Source organism: Drosophila sulfurigaster, chromosome 3 (genome assembly GCF_023558435.1).
Source record: "Drosophila sulfurigaster albostrigata strain 15112-1811.04 chromosome 3, ASM2355843v2, whole genome shotgun sequence".
NCBI lineage: Eukaryota > Metazoa > Arthropoda > Insecta > Diptera > Drosophilidae > Drosophila > Drosophila sulfurigaster.
In genome coordinates, this window is record NC_084883.1 from 31,868,436 (window position 1) to 31,891,427 (window position 22,992).

The window sequence follows — 22,992 nt, forward strand, 5'->3', positions numbered from 1 at the left end:
CACTGTTCAAGTTGAGTTTTAACATTGGGTTCCTGGATGTCGTATAACGTCTAAAAACTTGATGTAAATACAAATACTAAAAATTAAACTCAGCGTCTAACATAAAATTCACGATTCCCAAAAATATTGTGTACACTTTGGAAAGTTTTTCTAGTTATGTTATATTAACTCCGCATAGTTCCTGGCTAAAGATTGCATACTCGTATTGTTTTATTATTATTTTTTGTTTTTTTTTTTTTGTTTTAGTAATTCTCAGTTGAATCTAGATTTATATCGTATATCAAAGTGTTGTTTATTATTTATTGTTCTGCTGCTGTTCTGGGAGGGAAAATGACAGGAATCAGCATTTAGAATTTGATTTTTAGGTATTTCAACAAGTTGCTAGTTTTAAGTACATAAATGTTGTCTATATATAGTATTTTGTATTATGTGTTTGATTTTCATTTTTTTTTTTTGTTAAATATGTAATAAATAGTTGCACAACTTCCTCGTGCAATAAAGCGCGTTTTAAAAATCGAATAGCAAATTGCGATTCATGGAGCTTAACTTAAAAAATGGATACGAGAGATTCTCGGAGATTTGCGACTTCAAATGCAAGTCTTTCCATCGTACAGATTTCCTTTGTCTGTCATACAATATAATTAAGTGTACGTATATAATGATTATAAGTAGGTTTCTTTTCTTCATCTTCATTAACTTTTTTTCTGTTTATAATGCCCGCTAACATATACACCGCAAAGTGAAATAAATTAAAATGTTTAAGAGATAGTGTGTGTGTGTATATAGGACTAAAGTAGTCAATAAATAAATTGCTCTAGATCAACATAAGATTTAAGTATAATAAAAAGCTAAGCGGGCTGCTCCCGCCCGATAAACCCCAATAATCGTAGGTCCACACCAGATGATTTAGTTCTTTTGTGAATTAAGACTCCATTGTGCAAACTGCTCCTGCCACTGGCTATTCGCATTTGCCTGTAAAATAGAATCACATTCAAATTAATACAATTGTATAGAGAATGATTAGATATGTCTAATATAGTGGGAATACCCAAAACTCTATACTGTGGCATGCAATATTCAAGAGTGAAAACGAAAAAGTATTTATTTGATTATTATATTATGTAGAGATACGTTGAAGTTCAACTCTTCCAAAAATAACTACACAAGCTATATAGATATTTGTTTGAGTGCATGTGTAAAATAGAAAATCAAAAGGAAAATACAAAAAAAGAACAACAAGAACAACAACAACGATAGCAATAGATAATTATATCAATCAACATCAATTAGGATTTCATGGGGAAATCCGTTACCTTTTCATTCCATTCGGGATTATATGATTGAGATTCGTCGAAATCTGAAATTGTATCAAGGTGCACAAACATCAGTACTTAAACACACTCGAATCGTTAATCAAATGCTAATCCTTTTTGACTTTTAAAACGAGCAACCAACGTGATAAACAGTCTAAATACTCGCAGATACAGTTACATTTATAGTAGATACAAGATACCTTATTATCTAGATAGATTTATTTGAATGGTAATGTATCTCTGAGTATGCTTGGAGAGTGGACAGAGAATAGAGAGAGAGCGAAAAATAGAGATAATGGAGTCGATATTCGCCGATTGAATAGATATAGTTGAATTAACTAATCATCAGTTTTCAAAACATATCAAATTTTCGGGAGAGAGCCAAGGAGATGAGATCGCAACGAGACTACGATTGAGAGATGATTCGATCTAGAGGCAATATAATATTGTAATAAATTGGTAAACTTGATATATTTTACCTGAACGATGTGTGTGTGTAAAACCTACAAACTGGATTACATTTTTATGTATGACGCATATATTCAGATATTGAGACTATATTTCATAATGTAAGCGTGCATTATCAACTGCAGTTCATCGATTGTCTCACCGATCTCGTGCAGTGCCGGAAATCCGGCCTGATCGTCGTCAATGAAGAGCTCGGGATGATGACGATAGCCGAGTATACGATTCACCTGAGACTGCTCATCGCTCTGGCCAAAATTGTAGTCGAAATGCACGGGCGACAACAGCTCATCATCATTACAAACATCGACATCGTTAAGGGGATCAGCAGGAGCAGCAACGGCGCCCTGGCACTCGTAATCCTCGCCAGCGCAAAAGCTTTGCTCGTACACCTGGCAATTGCAGTCAGAGGCAGAGCCAGCAGACGATGTTGGGGACTCGCCGCCCTCAATGTGACGATACTCTTACGAGAGAGCATGGGGTGGTTTTGGTGGTTGCGTTGGATGATCAGGTGGTGCATACAAACAAAGGATGAAAATTATAAGCAACGACAACGACACAAACTGAACATCAACTCAACATTTGCAGCATTTTTTCTTATGCCGTCTATTTGGGAAATAATCTAAAATCACAAAAAACAAAGTCAAAAAAAACGAAAAACAAGTCAAATAAAAGACAACGAGAGCGCCACTTGGGAGGGGGGACAAATCTGGTTTGGATTCGCAGTAGAGGTCGAGAGATCGTTGTTGGAATCGGAGTCGGCGATGACTTACCCAACGGCAGTATGAAACGCGCCTGTGCCAAGGAGTTTGTTGTTCCTTGTCCTGTAAAACACACACAAGGCCAAGACACACACGCAAAAAGAAAGCACACACAGAACACAGAGATAGAGAGAGAGAGATATGTTAAGCATATAGAGAACATTCCATTTAAGGGTATGATCAAGTGGTGATCAGCGGGTTTCAATTGCTGGTGCGTTCTAGCAGCTCTAGAAGCGGTGTTTTCAACTACTTTGGGTGCCATAACATAACTATCAGCTCTAGAAGCCTCAGTGTGCAGTCAGCAAGTGCAATATTCCAATATTTGTATATTTATATTATATATTTAATATTTTTTATATAAAAAGCATCTGGTTCAGGAGGAGCAAACAGCAGAGCAGAGGATTCAGCAGAGATTCAGAATGAAAAAAAAAATTATAGAGAGCGAGCGGGTGAGTAATAGTTTGATTCGATTGATTGACTGATTGATTGTGGCAGTTTGTTGATGTGCGATAATCCCGGCGATTTACCTGCATTCAAATCGCTGACCATCGTCGATATCGCCGATGTTATGTTGTCGGCTGCTTCATTCAGCTCCGCATCGGCATTTGGATTAGCACTGCCCATAAGTGGCGGTGGGGCTGTGTGAAGCCATATACATATAAAGCGAGAGATTTGTTTTACGGTGAACTGAGGAGTTTACACTCCACAGAGAAGTGCAGTCGTGTCCCGAATCAAACCAATTTTGAATACAGCCAATCAATCAAAACGTTCGCTCAACACTAATATTAACAATATAAGCAATGATTATCCTTGATTTTAGGAGATAATTTCGAATGAAATTTAACCATTCAATAAGATCGCTTTAGCGTGTTACAGATTGTCTGATCAGTTTACAATACTCAAAAGTAAAGATCTATTTGTTAGTAAACACTGAATATCATAAATCAATGTTGATTCTATTGCGATATTCCTTTTGGGCAGTCAATCGAAAGTTTACATTTTATAAACACTGTTAATTTTGAATCAACCAATTTTGCTTTTAAGTTTATTTAAATTGAATTTCAAATTACGTTGCTCTTCCTGTGTTAAACTCTCGCTTGTGACACGCGTGCACCTCCCAAGTGAAGTGTGTGAAGTGGTGGATCAGTGGCTTAGTGGCGTGTGTGAGAGTTGCGGTGGCGTTCAGTGGAGAGCGGTGGTGTTCAAGTGTATTATTGGTTAATACGTATTTTGTATTTGTTGTAATTTATCAAATAGAGTGGAGAATATACGTTACATATTAGACAAGTTGATTTGGATAAGCCTAACAATCAAACCTAAACAAAACTCAACATGATCGCATTGCCCTCGTCTCCCAGTTAAGATGTTGGTTAATCTCATCCTGCTTTCGGATACTCACTTGCACTGCCATTGGCGGCAAAGGCGCTGCGCATATCGCTGCTAATCTGATTGAGCTGCTCCAGTTGACTCTGGCTGAATGGAGCATGGCCGGGCATGCCCGCCGCTGCTTGTTGCGACTGCTGAGCCTGCAGCAGTTGTTGCTGTGTCGAGCGCAGCATCGGATGCTGTTGCATTTGCTGCAGCTGCTGGGCATGCAGCGCACTCATCGGCGATGTGCCCAACACACCGGCGCCAGCTGCAGCTGCATTGGCCGCTGCTGAGCCACCGCCGCCGGGCATGGGTGGCGATTTGCCTGAGCGAGGACTGGAATTGGGCGTCGAGCGTGGCGAGGCAGTCTGTTGATTCTTGAGCATACGCATTAGGCCCTCCAGCTGCTCCATGAGCTGTCGCCGCGAATCCTGCAGCGCACCCAGATGACCCTCGAGTTCGCCCTTGCGCTGGCGGAGCGCGCGCAGCTCGTTGATGAGCGCCGGATTCTCGGGCGCCATTTGCTCAGTCTCCTGCTGGCGACGCAGGCGCGCAATCTCACGCATAATCTCCTTGTTCTTTGACTCCAGCTGGGCGATGAGTTCGCGTTGCGCACGCGAATTGTCTGTGCCAATGGGCGTGATGCTCTCCGCATTCGGCATGTTGGAGGGCTGCAATAAACAGGAGAGAATAACATGATATTATTGAGAATCATTTCTAGTTATATTCAAGTACTTACTGCGCGATTCTCCTGCGCCAAGCGCGCTGCATAGCGGGCAATTAGACGATGCTCCTCATCGTTGGCCGAGGCGGCGGCCACACGCGACATTGTTGTGTCCAGGCTGCGTCCAGTGGCCCGCGAATCCAGCGTGCTGGAACGATCAAAGATGCCGCCATGCCCCGGTCCCGGGCCGGGTCCATGCAAATGCCCCAACGCCGGATCGGAGAAACCGTTGTGCGATGGCAATGGCGATGGTGGCACAATGTGCGATAGATTGAGGGTCTTTTCGGGCTGGTCGGGGAATCGTGGCAACACTTGCGTCGTCTTCTCGGGCACGCATCGGAAGCTCTTGCGCAAGGAGTGACCAATCTGTTTGCTGGGCGACTTGTAGCTCGAGTACTCCTTGACCTCGTGATCGTTTTGGTGGTTCAGCGATGTCTTGCCATGCCAAAAGCACTCCTGGCACAACTGGTAGGCGTGACACCGCTGACAACGATAACGAAATCCAGTGAAGTTTTCCTTATGGCAAACAGAACAGATCGTCGGATGCACAATAGTCTCAACGGTGGCCAACCGATGCAGCAACGGCAGCCAAACGAGACACGATGGTCCCGGTTCAGACATAAGTGTTGCCATGAAATCGTTCACTGTGACCTTATTCTCCGCCGGAAAGATCTCCTCCTCCAGTCCCTCCTTGTAATGGAATGTGGGTGATTCATAAACAGCAGCGGGCAATGCTAGCACTTCGCGCAGAAACTCGCTCAACTTCCAGGCCACCAATTGGCCAGCGCCATCGGAAATCTGTGAAAAGATATCTGCAAAAAGAAAGGGGTTTAAATTAGTTTAAAGTTGTCTGTTTAAAGTAATCACTACACTTACATCTGAGCTTATCCACCAGCTTGCCAGAGCACATGGTAGCCAGGGCCACTTTAATGGAAAACACACGAATTTTACCCGAGTTGTCACTGCAATTGATAGAAATGATTAGTAATACTATTAAGAATGCTGCAAAAGATCATTTAATAACAAACTTGTAGTGTCTTAAGTAGTATAAAGCTTAACACTCACCTTGTGTATGCGGCCAGCAGCCAGTTGAGCAAGAGACCCGCCTTGGAGTCCACGGGCACTTGCTGTGCCGTTGGCAGTCGCTTGTTCAGATTGTGATACAACGAGGAGACGAGTGTCTCCAGCCGCGCGACGCTCACCTCGCTCTGTGGCTCAAGCGTGTTCAGGCCATTCTCGCGAAATGCTTCAATCACATTCCAAATGTCCACCAAATGCAAATTCGTGGACTTCTGTATGTAGCGCAACTTGGAGGCAGTGCGATAGGATGCGAAACGTATCGAATCGAATGTCTGTAGCCGCAAGTCCTGCAGTATGGCCACGCGTGGCTCCAGCTCCATCATGTTTCAACTCTGCAATAAGCCAAACAAAAGCGAGAGAGAGTCAAATCAGCAACCATTTACACGCCCCCAATTCACAAACAACTGTTAATCAGTTGGATTGCACATCTCAAAGATGCAACAGACTGTGTGATAACGACCTCGTTTGCCTCATTTACTCTACTCCATGAGACCCTTTATTTGCGCATTGAATTTCACAACAATTATTCTAAATATATCTTGTGTGATGACCGCATTTGAATTGAGATTATTAACATATAAAGTTGGGATAGATGAGATTGATACCTTAAACTGTATATATCTTCTTTCAGCAATTGTGGAATTGTGATCCCAACTATGGCATATTTGTTTGGGATCAGATGAAGTTATTCAAAAGCTTTGGTCTAATTGCGTAGGTTGACAATTTGGTATAGTTTCTATTTATATATATAGTTGAGCACACTCGACTGCAACTTTGTTATTTGTTAAAGGTGACATGCTTGGAGTTAATAAACGTACATTAAGTCGGTCAAAATCTCTATTATGAGCAACTACATTTCTAAGGACTTTCAGAAATAGAATGAGCAACCTTTATATTTAACTCAGGTGCAGCTTATCAGCTTATGTCAAGACATACTTGACTTTGCTTAGTCCAAATGTTGTTCTTCTAAGAAGTAATTAAAGATTAGTTATTGCGACTCTGAGATACTCTTTCGTAGTAAAGTCCAGCACATGATTAGATATGTAATTTGGCTCAACGTTTTCGTTAGTCTTAATATGTGCATAAAAGTTGGCGTAAATATCATAATCTCATGCTTGAGAACTATCATAAATTGAAATATTTTATGAACTTTCGCCGGTTGTCTTCAATTTACGGGTGTGTCTCGTGTATTTTATGGGGCTTAAAGATGGCCTCCTTTATAGCTTAATGCGAGCGCTGTCTCTTTCTGCTCGCGCTCTCTATCTCATTCTCTCTCTGCCACCTCTTTCCAATGGCTTGCGCGCTCTTGCTGTAAACATGTTGTGGGTGCTTATAAACATGTGTATACGGAATATTTAATTAACGCATAAATAATAACGCTTATGTTGCTCTTCTCTCCCACTCTCACACTCCGTCGGGCTTTGCCACGAGCAGCCGCAATCCCAGAGCTAACTGGGTCATCAGGCGACGGCACACAACGAGGACATCGCCGACAACATCATCAGCTTTGTGCCATAAACATCAGCCGCAACAAGGCGACAGCGATTGGCAAAAGGAGCATCGCAAAGAGAGACCCAGAGAGAAAGAGACTGGCAAACCAATCCAACAGTTTCCTCCAACGGATTGTCAGCACTTCTAGAGGGAATACGCCACCAACCTCCTTCGACTCCTACGCGCACTTCCGCTTGTGTGTCGACAGTCGACTGTCGACTTCCCCGTGCTCAACACAATGCCGCATTTTTTTTATTACATATTCCATTGTCACGAGACAGAGCATCGTCTGTCGTCTGTCGACTGGCTGGCGACACAACCACACACACGCCTGATCCCGACCGAGGCCGAGACCGAGGCAATCTCCCTGTGGCAGAGCCAAAAGAGCAATCTGCTGCTGCTGCCTTTGGCCATCCACATTGCTCGTGCCTTCCGTTTGCCATTTTATTAACCCGCCAAAGTTTTAAAATCATTTAAATCATTTGTAATCCGCTTTGAAGAACCAATTAATCGAAGCGGATCCGTAAGGAGCCGCTGCTCTGGCAGCTTTTGTCGACTCGGCTCGTTTCCAATTCCAAATCTCTGTTTGCTCTCCAGCTGTAGATGTAGCAGCAGTTGGCAGCGGTGGAATTGTGTCCCCAAAGGCGTCCCGAGGCCCATTGGCAGTGTCACCAAAAGTGTCGGCCATTTATTATGTTGTCTTTTTGCATTATTTGTGATTCACACATCAGGACGGGTTGCGGACGGACAGACACAGGATATTATCCTGCTGAATGAGTGTGTGAACATAACTCATCTTTGCAGAGCGTCAGGCCAACGTTTTAACCGCTTGCACAGTGGTGCAAAAATTATACAAAACGAGCAACAGTTTGGGAGAACTTTTCAGCTTGGTTTGCAACTAGTCTTGCAGCTGAATAAGTTTATTACGTATACGCAATGCATAACTTCTGCGAGTCAAAATATTCAATAATATATATATGCTACTATTTATATTGTAGTTAATGATATCACTCAAATATATATAAGCGTATATTACAAAGTTAACTTTGACCAATGTGTCTTACAACAATTAAGCAAAGAAAGAGACAGAGAAGCTTGTGTGGGAGGAGCTTTAGATGTAAAGCGCTGTCACTGCTAATTTAAATATTATCTTTGTTGTCTCTTCTGTTCGTCCCACCGGGAATACATTTCTAATAATAAACTTTTGTGTTATACATAATTGAACACAAAAGTTCGCTGCAATAATTACAATGAATACAAAATATTATCACCGTAATTTTTTGTGTTCTTACTTTGCAATCTATTAATAAAACATTGTGATGTACATAAATTAATATATGTAAATATTTGAAATTCGTTCGAAACATGACTCAGAAATATTGCGTGATTTATTTATGAATCAATTTTGAACCGGTTTAGGCGCTATATACGTCGAATACTTCGCATTTTATCTAGCGCTTGTGACTCACTTTCGATCCGATTCATAGAATTCTGTTTGTATTATTCTCACAATGAAAGTATATTCATATATAGTATACTTCCATTCAAGAACTACCCTCTTAAGCTGATATTTTTTTTGCATATATACAACTTTTCAGAGTTATTTCCCCAAGTTTCAATGTGTAATATGAAGTAAGCAAGCTCAATTACACTGCTGCTTACACAACACAACAATGGATTCTTTAGAATTTCCATGAGTATGGAGCGTGTTTTCTTCTTCGTTTTTGAAGAGCCTGGGCCCAGTGTCTGCCTTGGCATCAGTGTCAAATTTGCTGTAGATGAGGACGGCACGTGATGACGCATTTTAGGGGGAGCCCGGGGCACGGAGCACGGGGCATGGGACACGAGGCACAGGGCAGACAGCGCGGCACAGTAAAAGCATAGTTGACAGAAGGCAACGGAAATAACGTACAGCCAGAGGACATAAAGAAGCAGCAAGGGAGACGGGGATGAGGACATTTAAACAGGATTCTTCATTTAAATGCTGCTTTACTTCTCATATTTGCTGACGCAGAGCGAAGCGCAGACACACACAGAGAAAACGAGTTGACAACGACGGCCGCGCCCAGCAGAGAAGTTATCAGAGGACAGGACTCGAACAAGACAGGACAGCGTCCTGTCACAGAACTCAAACACAGGACAGGATAACAGCCAATCAACGTTCAGTGCATGTCCAAAGTGGAATTCAATTTCGAAAACAGCGAAACCCCAAATGACATCGTTCAACTGAGTTGACGACGAGCAGGATGACGCCTCGCCGAGATGACTCATAAGCAACTACTGATGATGGACCCTGAATTGAAATGGAGCATGGACAGTTCGACGTACATACATACATTTGTAAGGACACATACAGCAGACTCGGATAAATATGCACAGACATATGGCGAGGACAGATGTGGGCCAGGCCAGCTAAACAACATATCATAATACACATACAGATGTATTGTACACACACACACACACACACACACACACACATGTGCAATAATCACACACCAATACAACTGCAGCGTGTGCTGGCTGCATCTTGGAGCCCGAAAAATGAATGAAGGACGAGAGCTACGAGCTGTGTAAACATTTGCGCACAAAAGTATGCAACGAAACCTGGCTGAATTATTTCGAGTTTGGCAACGTCGACAACGATGAGGATGAAGCTGGGCAACGTTAGCGAGTATGACCACGATGGCAGCTGCTCCTGTGCAAGACGCATTGCGCAGTGCCGGCAGCAGGCAGCAGCAATTGGAGGGCGATTTTGGGAGGCGGCTTCAAGAGTCGCCCAGAGCGACGACATCCTGCTGCTCTTGTGTCCCGTGTGTGCAGCGAATGTGTAAGTGTGTGTGTATGAGTATATGAGTGTGCTGCTGTGCGTTTCAAGTGGCCACCTCAGACAGTGGCACATATTGATTTATGCAGTGCATAAAAACAAAAGCTTGCAGGCAAATCATAATTTATATTGCTGACGATAACACAAATGTTAAGTGTAGCAAAAAACATTTCAAAGCGATGCGAAAATGAATATAATGACAGTTGCAGTTGTAAGTTCTTGACTGAAGCATTTCAATTTACCTGGTAATTGAATTTTAATTAAATGTTAAAGTAAACACAAATATGCTTTATTATATGTTTTAGTTCAATTCAATTAAATCATCTTATTTAGGAATGTTAACTTTACTTAATCAATGCTAATCAAGCACACCTTTTTTTAAATGAAATGCCGGGTATAACAACCCCATTGGGAATTGTGCTTTAATTAAAGCAGCTGCATATATTTATACGTTTTAATAATAAGCAGCTTATTTCCCGTCAAAAGTCGTGCAATTATGTATTACAAATGCGCGTAAACAGGCAGTAAAAACGTTTGCGAATGGCTCACAAAACGCAATTGGCAAAAAGAAATGCTCCACCAGAGAGTAATCTAAGAAGTTTGGCCATTTAACTTTGCCGTCAGCTTCTTTCAACCACTGTGCTTGCTGCTCTCGCTGTTCGGTCTGATAGTAGTTGGCTGGCATTTTGGTTTTGGTTTGGTTTGGTTTTGGCCTCCCCACAAGGCTGACCGCTTGTTTGCTCTCCGCTCACTTTAGCATTTGTGTCAGTCCCGAGATTTGGTGAAAACCGCAACAACAAAAGCAAAAAAAAAAAACAAAAAGAAGACAAACAGAGAAAAGCTCGAAAGCGCAGCTCCATATAAAATTAAATTCCGTTTGCCATTCGGCTAGGGATTGAAATAAGGATAAGTGTGCGCTTATCTCCAACAGCAGCGGCAGCTGACGAGGATTGTAAAATTGCATTCAAATTGAGTTGGTGGTATTTATATCGCCATTGTTAACACGGCATCAAATGTGTGAATAGTGCGAGTAATAAATATAAATAGCAAAGTAAATATGTAAATGGATTTAGTAGCACTATTTACATGATTACTACCAACATGTATATTCAGGTAGCGGTGGGAAAACTTTTCCAATACGAGAAGTTTCAGCGAGTGTCGCCTCCGACACTTTTCGCTCTCTCACTCTGACAACTTTGATCAAACAAAATGTGGAACTTTGCTCATCATAAAATGCCAAGTGCATGTTTAACCTCATTACGAGTCATCCTCCCCCCCTAAAGAAATAAGGTCAAAGGTGACGAGCGGATATGCAAGGAACTTTGCCCAAGATGATAATGAGCCAAGGCAATGCGCAAATAGGTCGCTGATTAAATGAAAGTCATGTGTGTTATCTGTGAGAGTGTGTGCGTAAGGAATTCAAATTGATTCGCTGTGGGAATTGTTAAAGGTTGCCTCTTCGGCATTCCCAGGTGAACGGCACTTTGGCTACTTTAAGCTCAGTTCTTCGCACAATTTACGAAAAAAAATTGCAACCGCATGGGGTAAAAAAAATGAAAAATGGCTGGCTGAAAGCGTCCTTAAGCGCAGCAACAACAAACAAGCAACCTGGGAAAAGCGCAAGGATTGGAGCAACACCAAAAGCACCAACAACACCAACAACAACAACAACAACAACTGTGGTTGGAACTCTGACTTGTTGGGCACCTGCATCAAAAGATTTCCAAAGTTTTTGGCCTCAACGCAAAAAAAGAAAAGTTGCAGCCGCTTTTGCAGCGCCAAGGCACGATTCCTGTGTGAATCCTAACCAATTCCGTCCATAACCAACTTCCTCTAAGCCCAACTTTCGCCACCCTTTCCCCTGCCCTGAAGCTAGCGTGCACGGCAAATCAAAGGCACAACAAATAGACGACGACGATGGTGAACAGACGAACACAACGATGATGATAACTGGCACATAATTCGGAATTCCTACCTGGTAGTCGTCGACTGTGGAGAGAAAACGTTCCGTTTATTTCGTGTTAATTCACCTTTCCCCATTGGGAAATGAAAAATGCGACCACAGCAAACGTAAGGAAAAAACTAAGGGGGGCGAAAACATCGCCAGACAAAGACTGCTGCTCAACTGGGAGTATACCAAGTTTAAAATATATATATATACATTCATATATATATATATATATTTTAAAGCTAATTTGCTTTAAGAGCCATCGCATGCAGTACTCTGGTTCGTGTAGAGGTTATTCCCTTATTCAAGCTGAGGAGAAGCATACACTATTCTGTTTCTCTATAGAGAAAGGCAATTGGGATACAATAGAGGCTCAGTACATGCAGATTTAAAAACATTATTTAGTTTTGTATTATAGAAACTAGTTAGTATTTAAGTTTATATGCTAAACACAAAAGCTAAACGTTGCATTCTTATGTTCAAAACATATTCTCTTAAAGAAAGTTTGATAAGCTTCTTTCCTAATTCGACTCAACTCTCTTTTTAAACCTTTTTTTAAAATTAACTTCACATAATAGTTATAAAATGTTATTACTTTTTAATACATTTAAAGTTTATCATAAATAATCAATATATAATACAAAGTTCAGTTGGATTTTCAACTCAAAAAGGTGTACATATTTGAATACCATTTCAAAATTGAATAAGTAACAAATGAAGAAAGGAAAATCTTTATTTGAATATTGGATTTTATTATCTTCAATTTATTATCTTAATATGCTATTATAATGCCTCTTTAAAAAAACATTTCGCCTGCTCTTTTATTCATTAAACTCGTAGTTTTTGGCAACTCACAATAATATATACATTAAAATTTAAGACTGTAATTCAGTGACGACTACAGAGTATCTGCAAGTCAGTCACAATCATGTTATTCACTAATAAATATAAGTTGCTGCCTTGTATAAATCAAAACTGCGCCCATAAATGCATTTAGTGAATAATATTTAAATTAAATTAAATGCCAGCTAATCATACTTTATCATACCCCACAGAGCAACGCATAAGTACAGGTATTAGCAACAGCAGCAGCTACAAAGCACAACAACAACAGCAACACAACAATCATCAGCATTGCATGTCAAGCAAGAATGATAATCGAAAATTGCCAGGCCGTGCAATAACCTTTTGTTTTTCTCTCATGTCGGGCCGACGGTAAATTGTGGAAACGCAAAGAAAGTCGGAAAAGCTGCAGAGAAAATCGCTTTTCATCAGCAATCAGAAATGTGCAACTGCAATTGCCACATGCACACACACACACACATACTCTAATACATCCAACGAGCTAATTGAAAAGTGAGGCAGAGAGAGAGAGAGAGAATGACTTGGGCTCTGGAATTGAAATTCAGCTCCATTAGTCATGTTTAAACGTGTCCTAATTGATTGGTAGTGTGAGAGTTGAGAACACCTCGAATACTTAATTATGGAAAACCACTATAAAATTAGTTCATGAGCAACAACAGCCAAACTTGCTAGCACAACACACACACACCCACACACACTGACAAAAGAAAAACTAAACACAAGCCGAAGAATGGACTAAAGTGAGAAGGAGCAGGAGAAGGAGAAGCAGAAGCAAAAGAAGGCCAGGAAGTTCTGTGCCAGTTAGAGATGCCAAAGCACGTCATCGTCCTCCGTCAACACATAGCAAGTGCTTGCTTACCAAAGGGATAAATAGGAAGAGAGAGAGAGAGAAAGAGTGAGGGAAAGAAAATAAGAAAGGCAGCGAGAAACTGAGAACGGGACTGGGAGCAGTGTAATTATGCACAGAAATGGGAACATCGTCAGACGGACAGTTGACTTGGCTTTGAGTCGAGGTTTGAGTTTGGGTTCTGGACTGGGGTTTAGTTCGTGCTACTCAAGTAAACTCTACAGTGCGGATAATGGAAAATGCACATTCCGTCAGGCAGGACGAGCGACGAGCGACGGCCACAAAGCAGCGTTACCGTTAGGCGACAGCCCAAGGATTAACACAGAGTGTCGCTTGCTGAAGTGCAGCGACCGCTTTAAAGGCGCAACATAAAAGTATTTCTAGGCGAAACGCCACTTGACAGTGTCAGGAATTCAGCCGCAGTACAGCGCATACATAAATCAGCTGCATACCATTTGAGAAACAACGCTACACTCGCAGAAATGCAACTGGAAAAAGCTGAAAATCATGAGGGAAATTTACATAAAACTCTGAAAATCTCATGGAATTTCTAAACATAAATATCAAAGACAATTTGAATTGATATACAAATTTGATAACTTAAAATACTTTTAAAACTTTCCTACAAATTCTATTCCATTTAAGAAAACTATTCATAATTTTAGAAAAGTTTTAAGGAAATTAACTTGAGAATTTTACTATTTAAATTTCATGAAATATTTAATAGAAAATTGAAATTTATTTGTTCAACAGACAATTGGAAAAACAAACATCGTAAGTAAAATCAATAATTATAAATATTCAACAAAATTAAAAAATAAATAAATATATTGAAATCATAATTTGTATCCAAGGAAAATATCTTCTTCTTGAATTATTGTAGTTAAATTATTTGCCGTATTATAAATATTTCTCAGAGTTTGGAAAAATCTAAATAGAAATTGATATGTTTATAACCTAAGGGAATAAAACTTTGTTTTCTTTCCGCAGACAAATCACAATTTTGTCAAATTGTCTAGGGAATTCTTGCAATCTTAAACACTTATTGAATTATTTGTTTTTTTTTGCAATGGAATCTCTATGAAAATGAATCTGTTTATAATGCGATGGGAATACCGCTATTGCTTTGCGTTTTTCTCAAATTTCAGTTATTCCATTTTGACGATTGATTGATTCTCGTTAACGTGTCGCCGTCAATGAGATATGAGTTCAAGCCCAACACCTGCTGTTGTAAAATGGCTCGTGGTACGCCCACATTGAAATTAACATCTAGCATTCCATACAGACTGCTTTAAGGTGAGTTCAGGTTACAAAAATATATGCACACTGCTATGCAAATACACACAGTACAGTACTCAACTCGGTAAATGAATGCACTCGAAAATGCCAAACAAATGACGTAGTCCAGAGCAAATAATATCCGTACTTGGCATTGCACTTATTAAACATATAGTATAAACAGGCCCAAAAGGCGTGACAACTTCTCAAATTATCGCACAACAAAACTAATAAATTAACAAATAAAGCTGTAAGCATCGAAAAGCCTCTGGGGGGCTTTTCTATTGATCAGCATTTAAAATTAGCCCAGTTGAATAATTATTTGGCTTTCGAACATTTAGCAAAACAATATTATTATTGTTAGATTTGGACCCAGTCACGCCTATTTTTGTTATTAATATACAATGATGATGAGCAGTACGTGCGATTTAGGGAAAACAACACAAAACTCAAAGTTTTTAATGACATCTCTTCTCTCTTCTCTCGCGTTCTCGCTCTGTTCGCATCTTTAAAACCTGAAACTATGTAAGGTTATGATAACGTCAAGCATCTCTCGATAAGGCAGCAACAATCTGATGAGTCAACACACATAGAAAGTAGACAACAAAATATGATATAATATTAATCTTATGACGGCTCAAAAGCATTTGCTTATACTTTCATAATGATTTATTTTCAAATTAAACGCCTCATAAAAATACCCAAGATTATTTCGTGACAACTATGAAATTATTTCTCGAAATATTTAAAAAGTATTTTTAATGGAAAGCGTATTGGGCATTAACTTTGTATGTCATAGCCTCGGAGCTCGGATGTTTATAGATCTGGTGCCATATATCGCATAAATGTATATAGAAACAAAGTTCAGAGATTTGTGAACCGAACAGCTAATTGTTTAAACAAGTTGCAAAACAGAAACGGATGGCAAACATGCAAAAGCATTTTACATCAATACTCTAAAAGCCAACTGAAAAATTGCTATTGGCTCTTGGCGGGGGAACAAAAAAAGGGAACTACATAAATATGTGTTTTAAGACTTCGTATCGAGTGAGTAAAAGGGTGTTATAACTAATATTGCTTAGCGGGTGTTTCAAAGTCGTGCGCACTCAGCTATGCCATTCAAACTTTTTGTTTTGAATTTTGTGGAGCAAATAACTTGCGGCAGACGCTGAGCACTATAAATACACAAACTACTTCTCACTCTCTCTCTACATTTATATACTCGATGTATTTATTTGAAGTTGGAAACTGCATTCCCATTCCCTCAATGCAGCAGCATCATCTGCCCACGCACACACACACACACACACACACACACACACAATGTGGCAAGAACTATGACGACTGCCAAGTGGTCGGTGCTGGCTGTTGGCGGTTTTTCGGGTCCCAAGTGGCTTACGACATGGAAGACAAATATTTTTACATTTTTGCCCGCAGCGTGGGCAGCTTTTCTTATTTAACGATTCATTATCATTCCGCAAAGCCAAAGAGCTACCCATTTGCTCTCTACGCAAGATTCTCGCATTTGCTTGCGACCGAGCGAAACCGAGTGCCAAGCCATAAAAGCGATTATCAGTGGAAACAAGTTGATAACGATCTGTGCAGCCAACGATAAGATACTTAGACTCTGAGCAGAAATTGCATAATGCTCACCGACATTAGATACAAGAGTTGAAGCAAATTTTCAACATACGATTCCAGCTACGACTTTGGCAATCAAAGGCGTGTCAATCAAATGCGCTATAACGAGGTAAACTGACAGCCCAGAAGGCGAGTCACAGGGAGCTGTAAACGCAGTCGAAGAGGTTGCGACATGCAGCAGACAAAGAGAGGGATAGAGAGAGAGAATGAATAGAGAATAGAGAGAGAGAATAAGAGACAGCCTGAGGCAATCAATGCGGGAAAAATGTCAAGCAAAGTTGAAAATATAGACGATTGCCAAAGCAAAGTTCCAGCACATTTTATTACCAATGCTCAGTGAAAGGGCAAACAACCTAGCAGAGAGTCCCATCACTTTGTCAATCGACACGTCGCATTGACAATGAAAGAAATAAATGAAATAAAATGAAAGAGATAAATTAGGTTATAGTAAAAGGTTGAAAGTGATATTCTTATATATGACCTTATACGGTGTTCTTGAATTGAGAATCTTTGTCACATCTACATACATATATGATTAAGCAAGTCTAATCTAGAATTATTCTATAATTTCAATAAGTTTTCAGCGTTCAATTATGAAATTTTCGAAAATTTGAATAATAAATATACACTATTAAATTTATAATGATATCGATATGTATGTAATTCTGATAATTTCTATAAAACTTAAAATAATATTATTTAGATAATCTTTAGAATTTTGGATAGTCTTGTGCTATTTTCCCTACAGAATACTGTTTCTTCGCTCATAAAGGAAGCACAAAGCAATTTTATTTAAATAATTATTTAAGCAATTTGGTCTTTCTCTAGGAATTTATTTAATAAGCTCAACTTGAATATGATTAAAACATATTATTAATTTAAAAACTTTCTCTGTCTTTATTTTATTTCAAGTAAAAACATATAAATTTTAAAACTTTTCCAGAAACATTTGTAATGCTTTTACATTCTTTGAAAATAAACCAAGGTATTTTATAGTCGAGCATAAAAATGTATTAAAAAGTCGCCCAGCCGCTCAGTTTCTCTCGTTTTTTTATGTCATTTACATAAATTCATAATGAGATTTAGAATGCAAACTGTGACAACGAACAATAAGTAGTTATATATCTGTTTGTGACATTATTGACCATGTCAAGAGTATTTGTCGAGAATGCCAAAGCAATCGATACCAATTAAATGAGAAGGCTGCATAACTATAGAGTACACCTGTCTCTCTGTCTGTTTGGTTGACTGCAAACAATCATCGAGAAAACTGATTTTCGTACAAATCGAAACCGGAAAACCATTAATTGCTTGATATAGTTTCAATGTTTACACATTTTGCGATCTTTATGCATTGTTTATAAGACAATCGATTTATGGAAGATGCAAATTTGTAATAACATCTGTGCAAACATTTGTATTTATTGTAATCAGCTCATTAAATGGGTTACTTTCATGTTCCATAAACCAGATGTTAAACATTGCTAAATGAGTTGTTTTCATATGATTCTACAGTTGAGTTCAAGAGCTATCTAGGTTATTGTTTAAAGAGCTTACGCAGCTATTGAGTCAATAAGGTGCTTTAAAGAATATGATTTGAGATTGTATTCATAGATTTCAAAGATGATTTTAAATTTAAATACAATTCAGCTACAATTTCTACATAGAGATATTGATAGAGATATTTGAGATTGTATTCAAAGATTTCAAAGATGATTTTAAGTTTGAATACAATTCAGCTACAATTTCTACTTAGACCTTTGAATAACTTTTGGACTGAATAATGTGCTTTTTGATATATGCTAAATTGCTTAGCTCTCGGACGCTTTTATGTGATCTATGTGCTTCATAAATACTTCAACATTTTTTTTGGTAATGCACATTTTTTAACTATGTTTCCACTCGCTATCTATGACTGCATCTGCTGCAACATTTATGTTGTCTGTTTGCACCCAACGAGTTGTCAGCATTTTGAGACTAATTGAAGTTGATACAAAATAGAACGAAATCTAGAATGTCGGTGACCGCAATAAAGTCTTTTGATCTAGTTTACAGATACAGAGCCACTGAAGAACTGAGAAAAAAAATTGAAGAGGAGGACGGAAGACGGAAGACGGACGGCGTGCGGACGGAAACGTAACCATACTTTGGTACCTTCAACTAATTCTGTGCCAGCTGGAAAATTGTGCATTTTGAAATCTGGCAAAGAGGCAAGTAAAAGTAAAGAACATGCTCCACATATTTCATGCGACACGTTGTTGTTGAGGGCAGGAAACGTTGTGGAAAGCTAAATGAGGCGTGACATAGAAAAACAAGAACAAGACCAGAGTGGAGCACGCACAGAGAAAGAGAGATGGACGGACGAACCACTTGGTAATTGGGAGCGCACCCACCAACTACGCCAACAACGACAACAACAACAGTAACAGCAGCAGCAGCAGCAATAACAACAAAAGCCACATAAACATTCTTGCACAAATGAATTGTTACACACAAAAAGTCAGTGAGACGAAAGACAAAGAATATATTTGTGCGGTGAAAAATTGAAAATCTCATGAAAAGCGTCCAAAAGAAGCCGCCACAACGCCACCAACACACACAGAAAGAGAGGGCGAGAGAGAGAGAGACAGAACGAGCAATTGTGGGAGCTAGCAAAAAAGAGGGTGACGGGTCACACAATTAACCCTTTTTGGAGGCGCGAGGGCAATTCAACAATTGCTTTGAAGTCGCTTTTGTGTTGATGGCTTGTTGGGCTCTTAACTTGGCGGCGACTGTGGCCAAGAAGAGTGTGGTGACGTTGCCTGCGTTTCTCTGCCGATAGGTGTCTCTGTCGTCCAAGCTTTAACGAGCCACAATTGGAAATTGCTTTAATTAGTTTATACACAACAAGGCAAAATGCAATAAAATTAATCGTTTATGCCGTAATCGCATTCAACGTGCGCCTCCATCGCCTCCGCCTCTTTCTCTAAATCTGCTTTTGATAAATTGCATGGGAAGACTGAGGGGAGAGCGAGAGAGAGAGAGAGAGGGAGAAAGGTGTACATGGCCCATTGCCGAGACTCAATCATGTATGGCGTATGTACTGAAGACCGTTCCCGATTCCATTACTGCCGGCTTAACGAGATTGCCAGCTAGTGGAGCGTAAAGCTCACTCTCCCCCTCCCACTCGCACTGAGCTCCCCTATTGCGATGTATGTTTATTTTTAGCGCACTTTGCCTACAGATTAAAGCCAGATTTAAAACGCTGCACAAATCTGATCCGCAGTCAAGTGAGCGATGAGAAATAAATAGTATAATTTTAATAAATAAATGCGCCGCATTATTTGCCAGGTGATGCAGCTTAACATCCATGAGGGAAATCACAAGAAATGTTCGCCATATGGCCCACAACAGGGCGTAAACATATGGTCCACATTGTGATAGCTTCCACTATCTAACACCCTACGCACACATCATCCACAAAGTGTGTATCGCATTTAAATGTTACGAATGCTACAAATTGAGCAACAAAGGTGTCAAACGCCTTTGCGCCGCAGCGTATTAGAAAATGCAAATCATTTCTGAGCAGCAGCATTGAAAGTGAAATTTCCCATTATCAACTGGTCGCACAGACACACGTAAATGAGCGCACGAGTTTCATGATCGACCTAGGTGCAACAACAAAAACAAGCACTCGGTTCGCTTCGTTAAAAGCTCGGCTTTTGTTCGGCTCGTCTCGTCTCGTCTCGGCTTAACTCTGGCTCTGATTCTGGGCACCTGCTGCTTGGTCGTGTCTGTCTATTAGCGGGCGTATTGCCCAGAATGATTCCCGATTTCCCCCCACACACTTCCCATCGTTCCCACCCCCAACCTATCACCTATGTTCTGTTGGTATTGCCTCATCATCATCCCAGCGCTTGGTCTCAGCAATGAGCAGCAGCAGCAGCAGCCGCCGTTTTTCAAATGCTAAAATTGGCGATTAGTCAAAATGATGTCACCGAGTTATTTTGATTGTTTTTTATATACACACATACAAACGTATTTATTTATTTATTTTTTTTGCTTTGGTTTGGTTTGCTTTGCTTTGCTTTTGGCATTTCAATGACTTCAACGGGCTAAGTTCATAAATTGGCTTGTTATTGTTTTTCCATTCGCCAAAGTGCTAAAGCTTAGTTGCAGCTTTCAGGCTGAAGAAGAAGGACATGGGAGGGAAGCCACGGAATCTACTGATCAAATTAAGATTGAGAAGTTTGGAAAATTTGAATTCTGAAACCACTCTTTAGGTTACGACAAATTTCTATTTTTTTAACACCATTTTTGAAAAACGGTTCTCTAAAGCAAAGTGGTGAAGAGGGGGCCAAGGCATCTGCCAGCTGCTAAGTCGCAAATCGCGAGTTGCGACTTTTTATGAATGAACCAATCAATCCAACACAAAATACATAAATTCATTCAAATCCAACTAGAGTTTTGCAATTTAAATTGTTGTTTACCTTTGCGTATATATTTGTTGTAATCGGCTTGTGATGCGTCACTTTTTTTTGGCCCTGCGACAGATTTTTTGTGGCTCGCTGTTTGCCCTTTGCTTAAAAGTTGGGGTTATTGCTACTGCTTCTTCTTTCCTTGCGTACTTATGGTTGAGTGTTTTTTTTTTTGTATGTTTTTCACCTGCCGTTTTGTTTGATAAATTTCAATCTATATTTCACGGCTTAAGCGGTTTTTTATTTTATGTGTGCGCCCTTTGCAATTGCGTTTACTTTTAATCGTATAAAATACGTTGACAGACAGATACAACTTCTGTTGCTGTTTCTGTTTTTTCGGGCTATCTTCTCGACTTGGTTTCGCAGCCCGAGACCGAGACGCACACACACATAAGCACACGCACTCACACTCACGCACGGAACAGCGTCGTAAGCTGGGTTCACAAATGTAAGTTAATTAATACCTACAGTTTACTAACTTCTTTAATACACAATGCGCGTTTAACTTGCTTATTCGATGTAAAGAATATCTTTCTTATCAACAAAAAATTTTGTTTACGCAGCGGTAAAAAAACGTCGCCCGCTGCTGCTGCACTTGACTACTTTCAACCACCGACTAGTCAGTGTGACCAGTTCGGCGAAAGCACTAAAATGATCCAGCAAATTAGAATACACATACTCTTAGTATATTACCAACTGTCAAATAAAACATATAATATACTAAATAGTCGTTTACTTGGTCTTTCAAATCCAATCAAACAAACGAATTAATCTAACTTTTTACTCACTACCCTGACTGCTTTATTATCATTACAATTAAGGGCGCAACACATATAAACAAAAAAAAGCATTGCAAATACACCTGACTTCCGATAATGGCTTCAATAATTAATTGAGTGAACATGTAACGTATTCCGATTAGTCTGATTTTAAAGGCTTATCCGGGCATGTGGGCGTGCCAGCTGTACTATTATTAGCGTTGCGCTCCCTTCGCGCCCGCTCCTTGAGCTGAGCCGTCTTCAACGTGGCCATCATCTGTGTTGCGTTGTACAACCAAGTGCCCTGTGTTCAATAAGTAAATGCATGAATTATGTGGCAGCAAGAAGAGACACGTATCCCAATTTGGTTGGTTCAGTACTCACAATCAAAAGCATGCAGTTCAGTAATATTGGTATGGAGAAGACGGTAGAGATAAACAAACCGTTGTCATCAAAGTATTGCTGCTTCGAGAATGTTTTCCAATTCTCAGCCGCATACTCGTTGATGCTCTCTGAAAAATATACTATGGACACTGAAATAAAAGCATGAGTATATAAGTAAAAAACTTTTGGAATTATTAACAAACTACTTACATAGCACAAGAAAGAGAAATACTTGAAAGTTTGTGTTGTTGCGGGTTAACAAAGCTGTGCTTGTTGTCAACACATGTAGCAATATCAATGCTATAAGCCAGGGATCTTTCCAGTCGATCTGAAAATTTAAAAATGACTTAAAACTCTGTTTAACTCCAATAGCCGTACTTACGCTCAACAGAAATGTCCAATAGCCGGTGATTTCGTTGACTTCGATTTGCCCTGGATGCATTTTACGATCTCTTTACTTTTGTAGAAAATTAGCAGGAAGTATAGACAAACAGTATTTGACAATTGTGGTATTGTTTTACATTTACAACGAAAAAAATTGTATTCATTCGGATATATTGCTTGCTCGAGAGTATATTTCTGTTTGTTGTTTGTTTTTGACGGACGCGTATTCTTAGAGATAGCACTACTAATTTTACGATATATATTCGATTGAATTGAAGTCCGGATTCTTATTCATTGCAGCATTAATCGAATATATTCTTTATTAGTTACTATTAATATTATTAATGTTAATAATTTATTTAATTTTAATTATGAAGCACATCTCAAATAAATTTGCAAATG

At 39.6% G+C, this 22,992-nt stretch overlaps 2 protein-coding genes across 7 annotated transcripts; both read right to left on the bottom strand.

Annotated features, from left to right (window-relative positions):
* Window positions 1–205: 205 nt before the first annotated feature.
* On the bottom strand, window positions 206–21,217 carry LOC133842878 (dystrobrevin beta). 6 transcript variants are annotated; one of them, XM_062276162.1, is made up of 10 exons: window positions 21,077–21,206; window positions 5,697–6,041; window positions 5,508–5,593; window positions 4,647–5,443; window positions 3,939–4,578; window positions 3,067–3,177; window positions 2,552–2,602; window positions 1,924–2,241; window positions 1,314–1,357; window positions 206–972 (listed from the first exon to the last, which is right to left on the bottom strand). In XM_062276162.1, the coding sequence occupies exons 2-10, from the start codon at window positions 6,032–6,034 to the stop codon at window positions 907–909; spliced, it is 2,451 nt and encodes an 816-aa protein (XP_062132146.1). In that variant the 5' UTR covers window positions 6,035–6,041; window positions 21,077–21,206; the 3' UTR covers window positions 206–906. The 6 variants fall into 6 exon arrangements, 5 of the variants coding, with proteins under 5 accessions (XP_062132146.1, XP_062132148.1, XP_062132150.1 ...); XR_009894452.1 differs by having other exon boundaries at window positions 950–972; window positions 1,793–2,241; window positions 5,697–6,043; window positions 21,077–21,217; XM_062276164.1 differs by lacking the exons at window positions 1,924–2,241; window positions 2,552–2,602 and having other exon boundaries at window positions 5,697–6,043; window positions 21,077–21,217.
* Window positions 21,192–22,871, bottom strand: LOC133842885 (transmembrane protein 18). Its single transcript, XM_062276176.1, has 4 exons — window positions 22,589–22,871; window positions 22,417–22,534; window positions 22,207–22,355; window positions 21,192–22,126 (listed from the first exon to the last, which is right to left on the bottom strand). Exons 1-4 carry the CDS (start codon window positions 22,646–22,648, stop codon window positions 21,983–21,985), a joined length of 471 nt encoding a protein of 156 aa, XP_062132160.1. The 5' UTR covers window positions 22,649–22,871; the 3' UTR covers window positions 21,192–21,982.
* Between the last annotated feature and the right edge of the window lie 121 nt (window positions 22,872–22,992).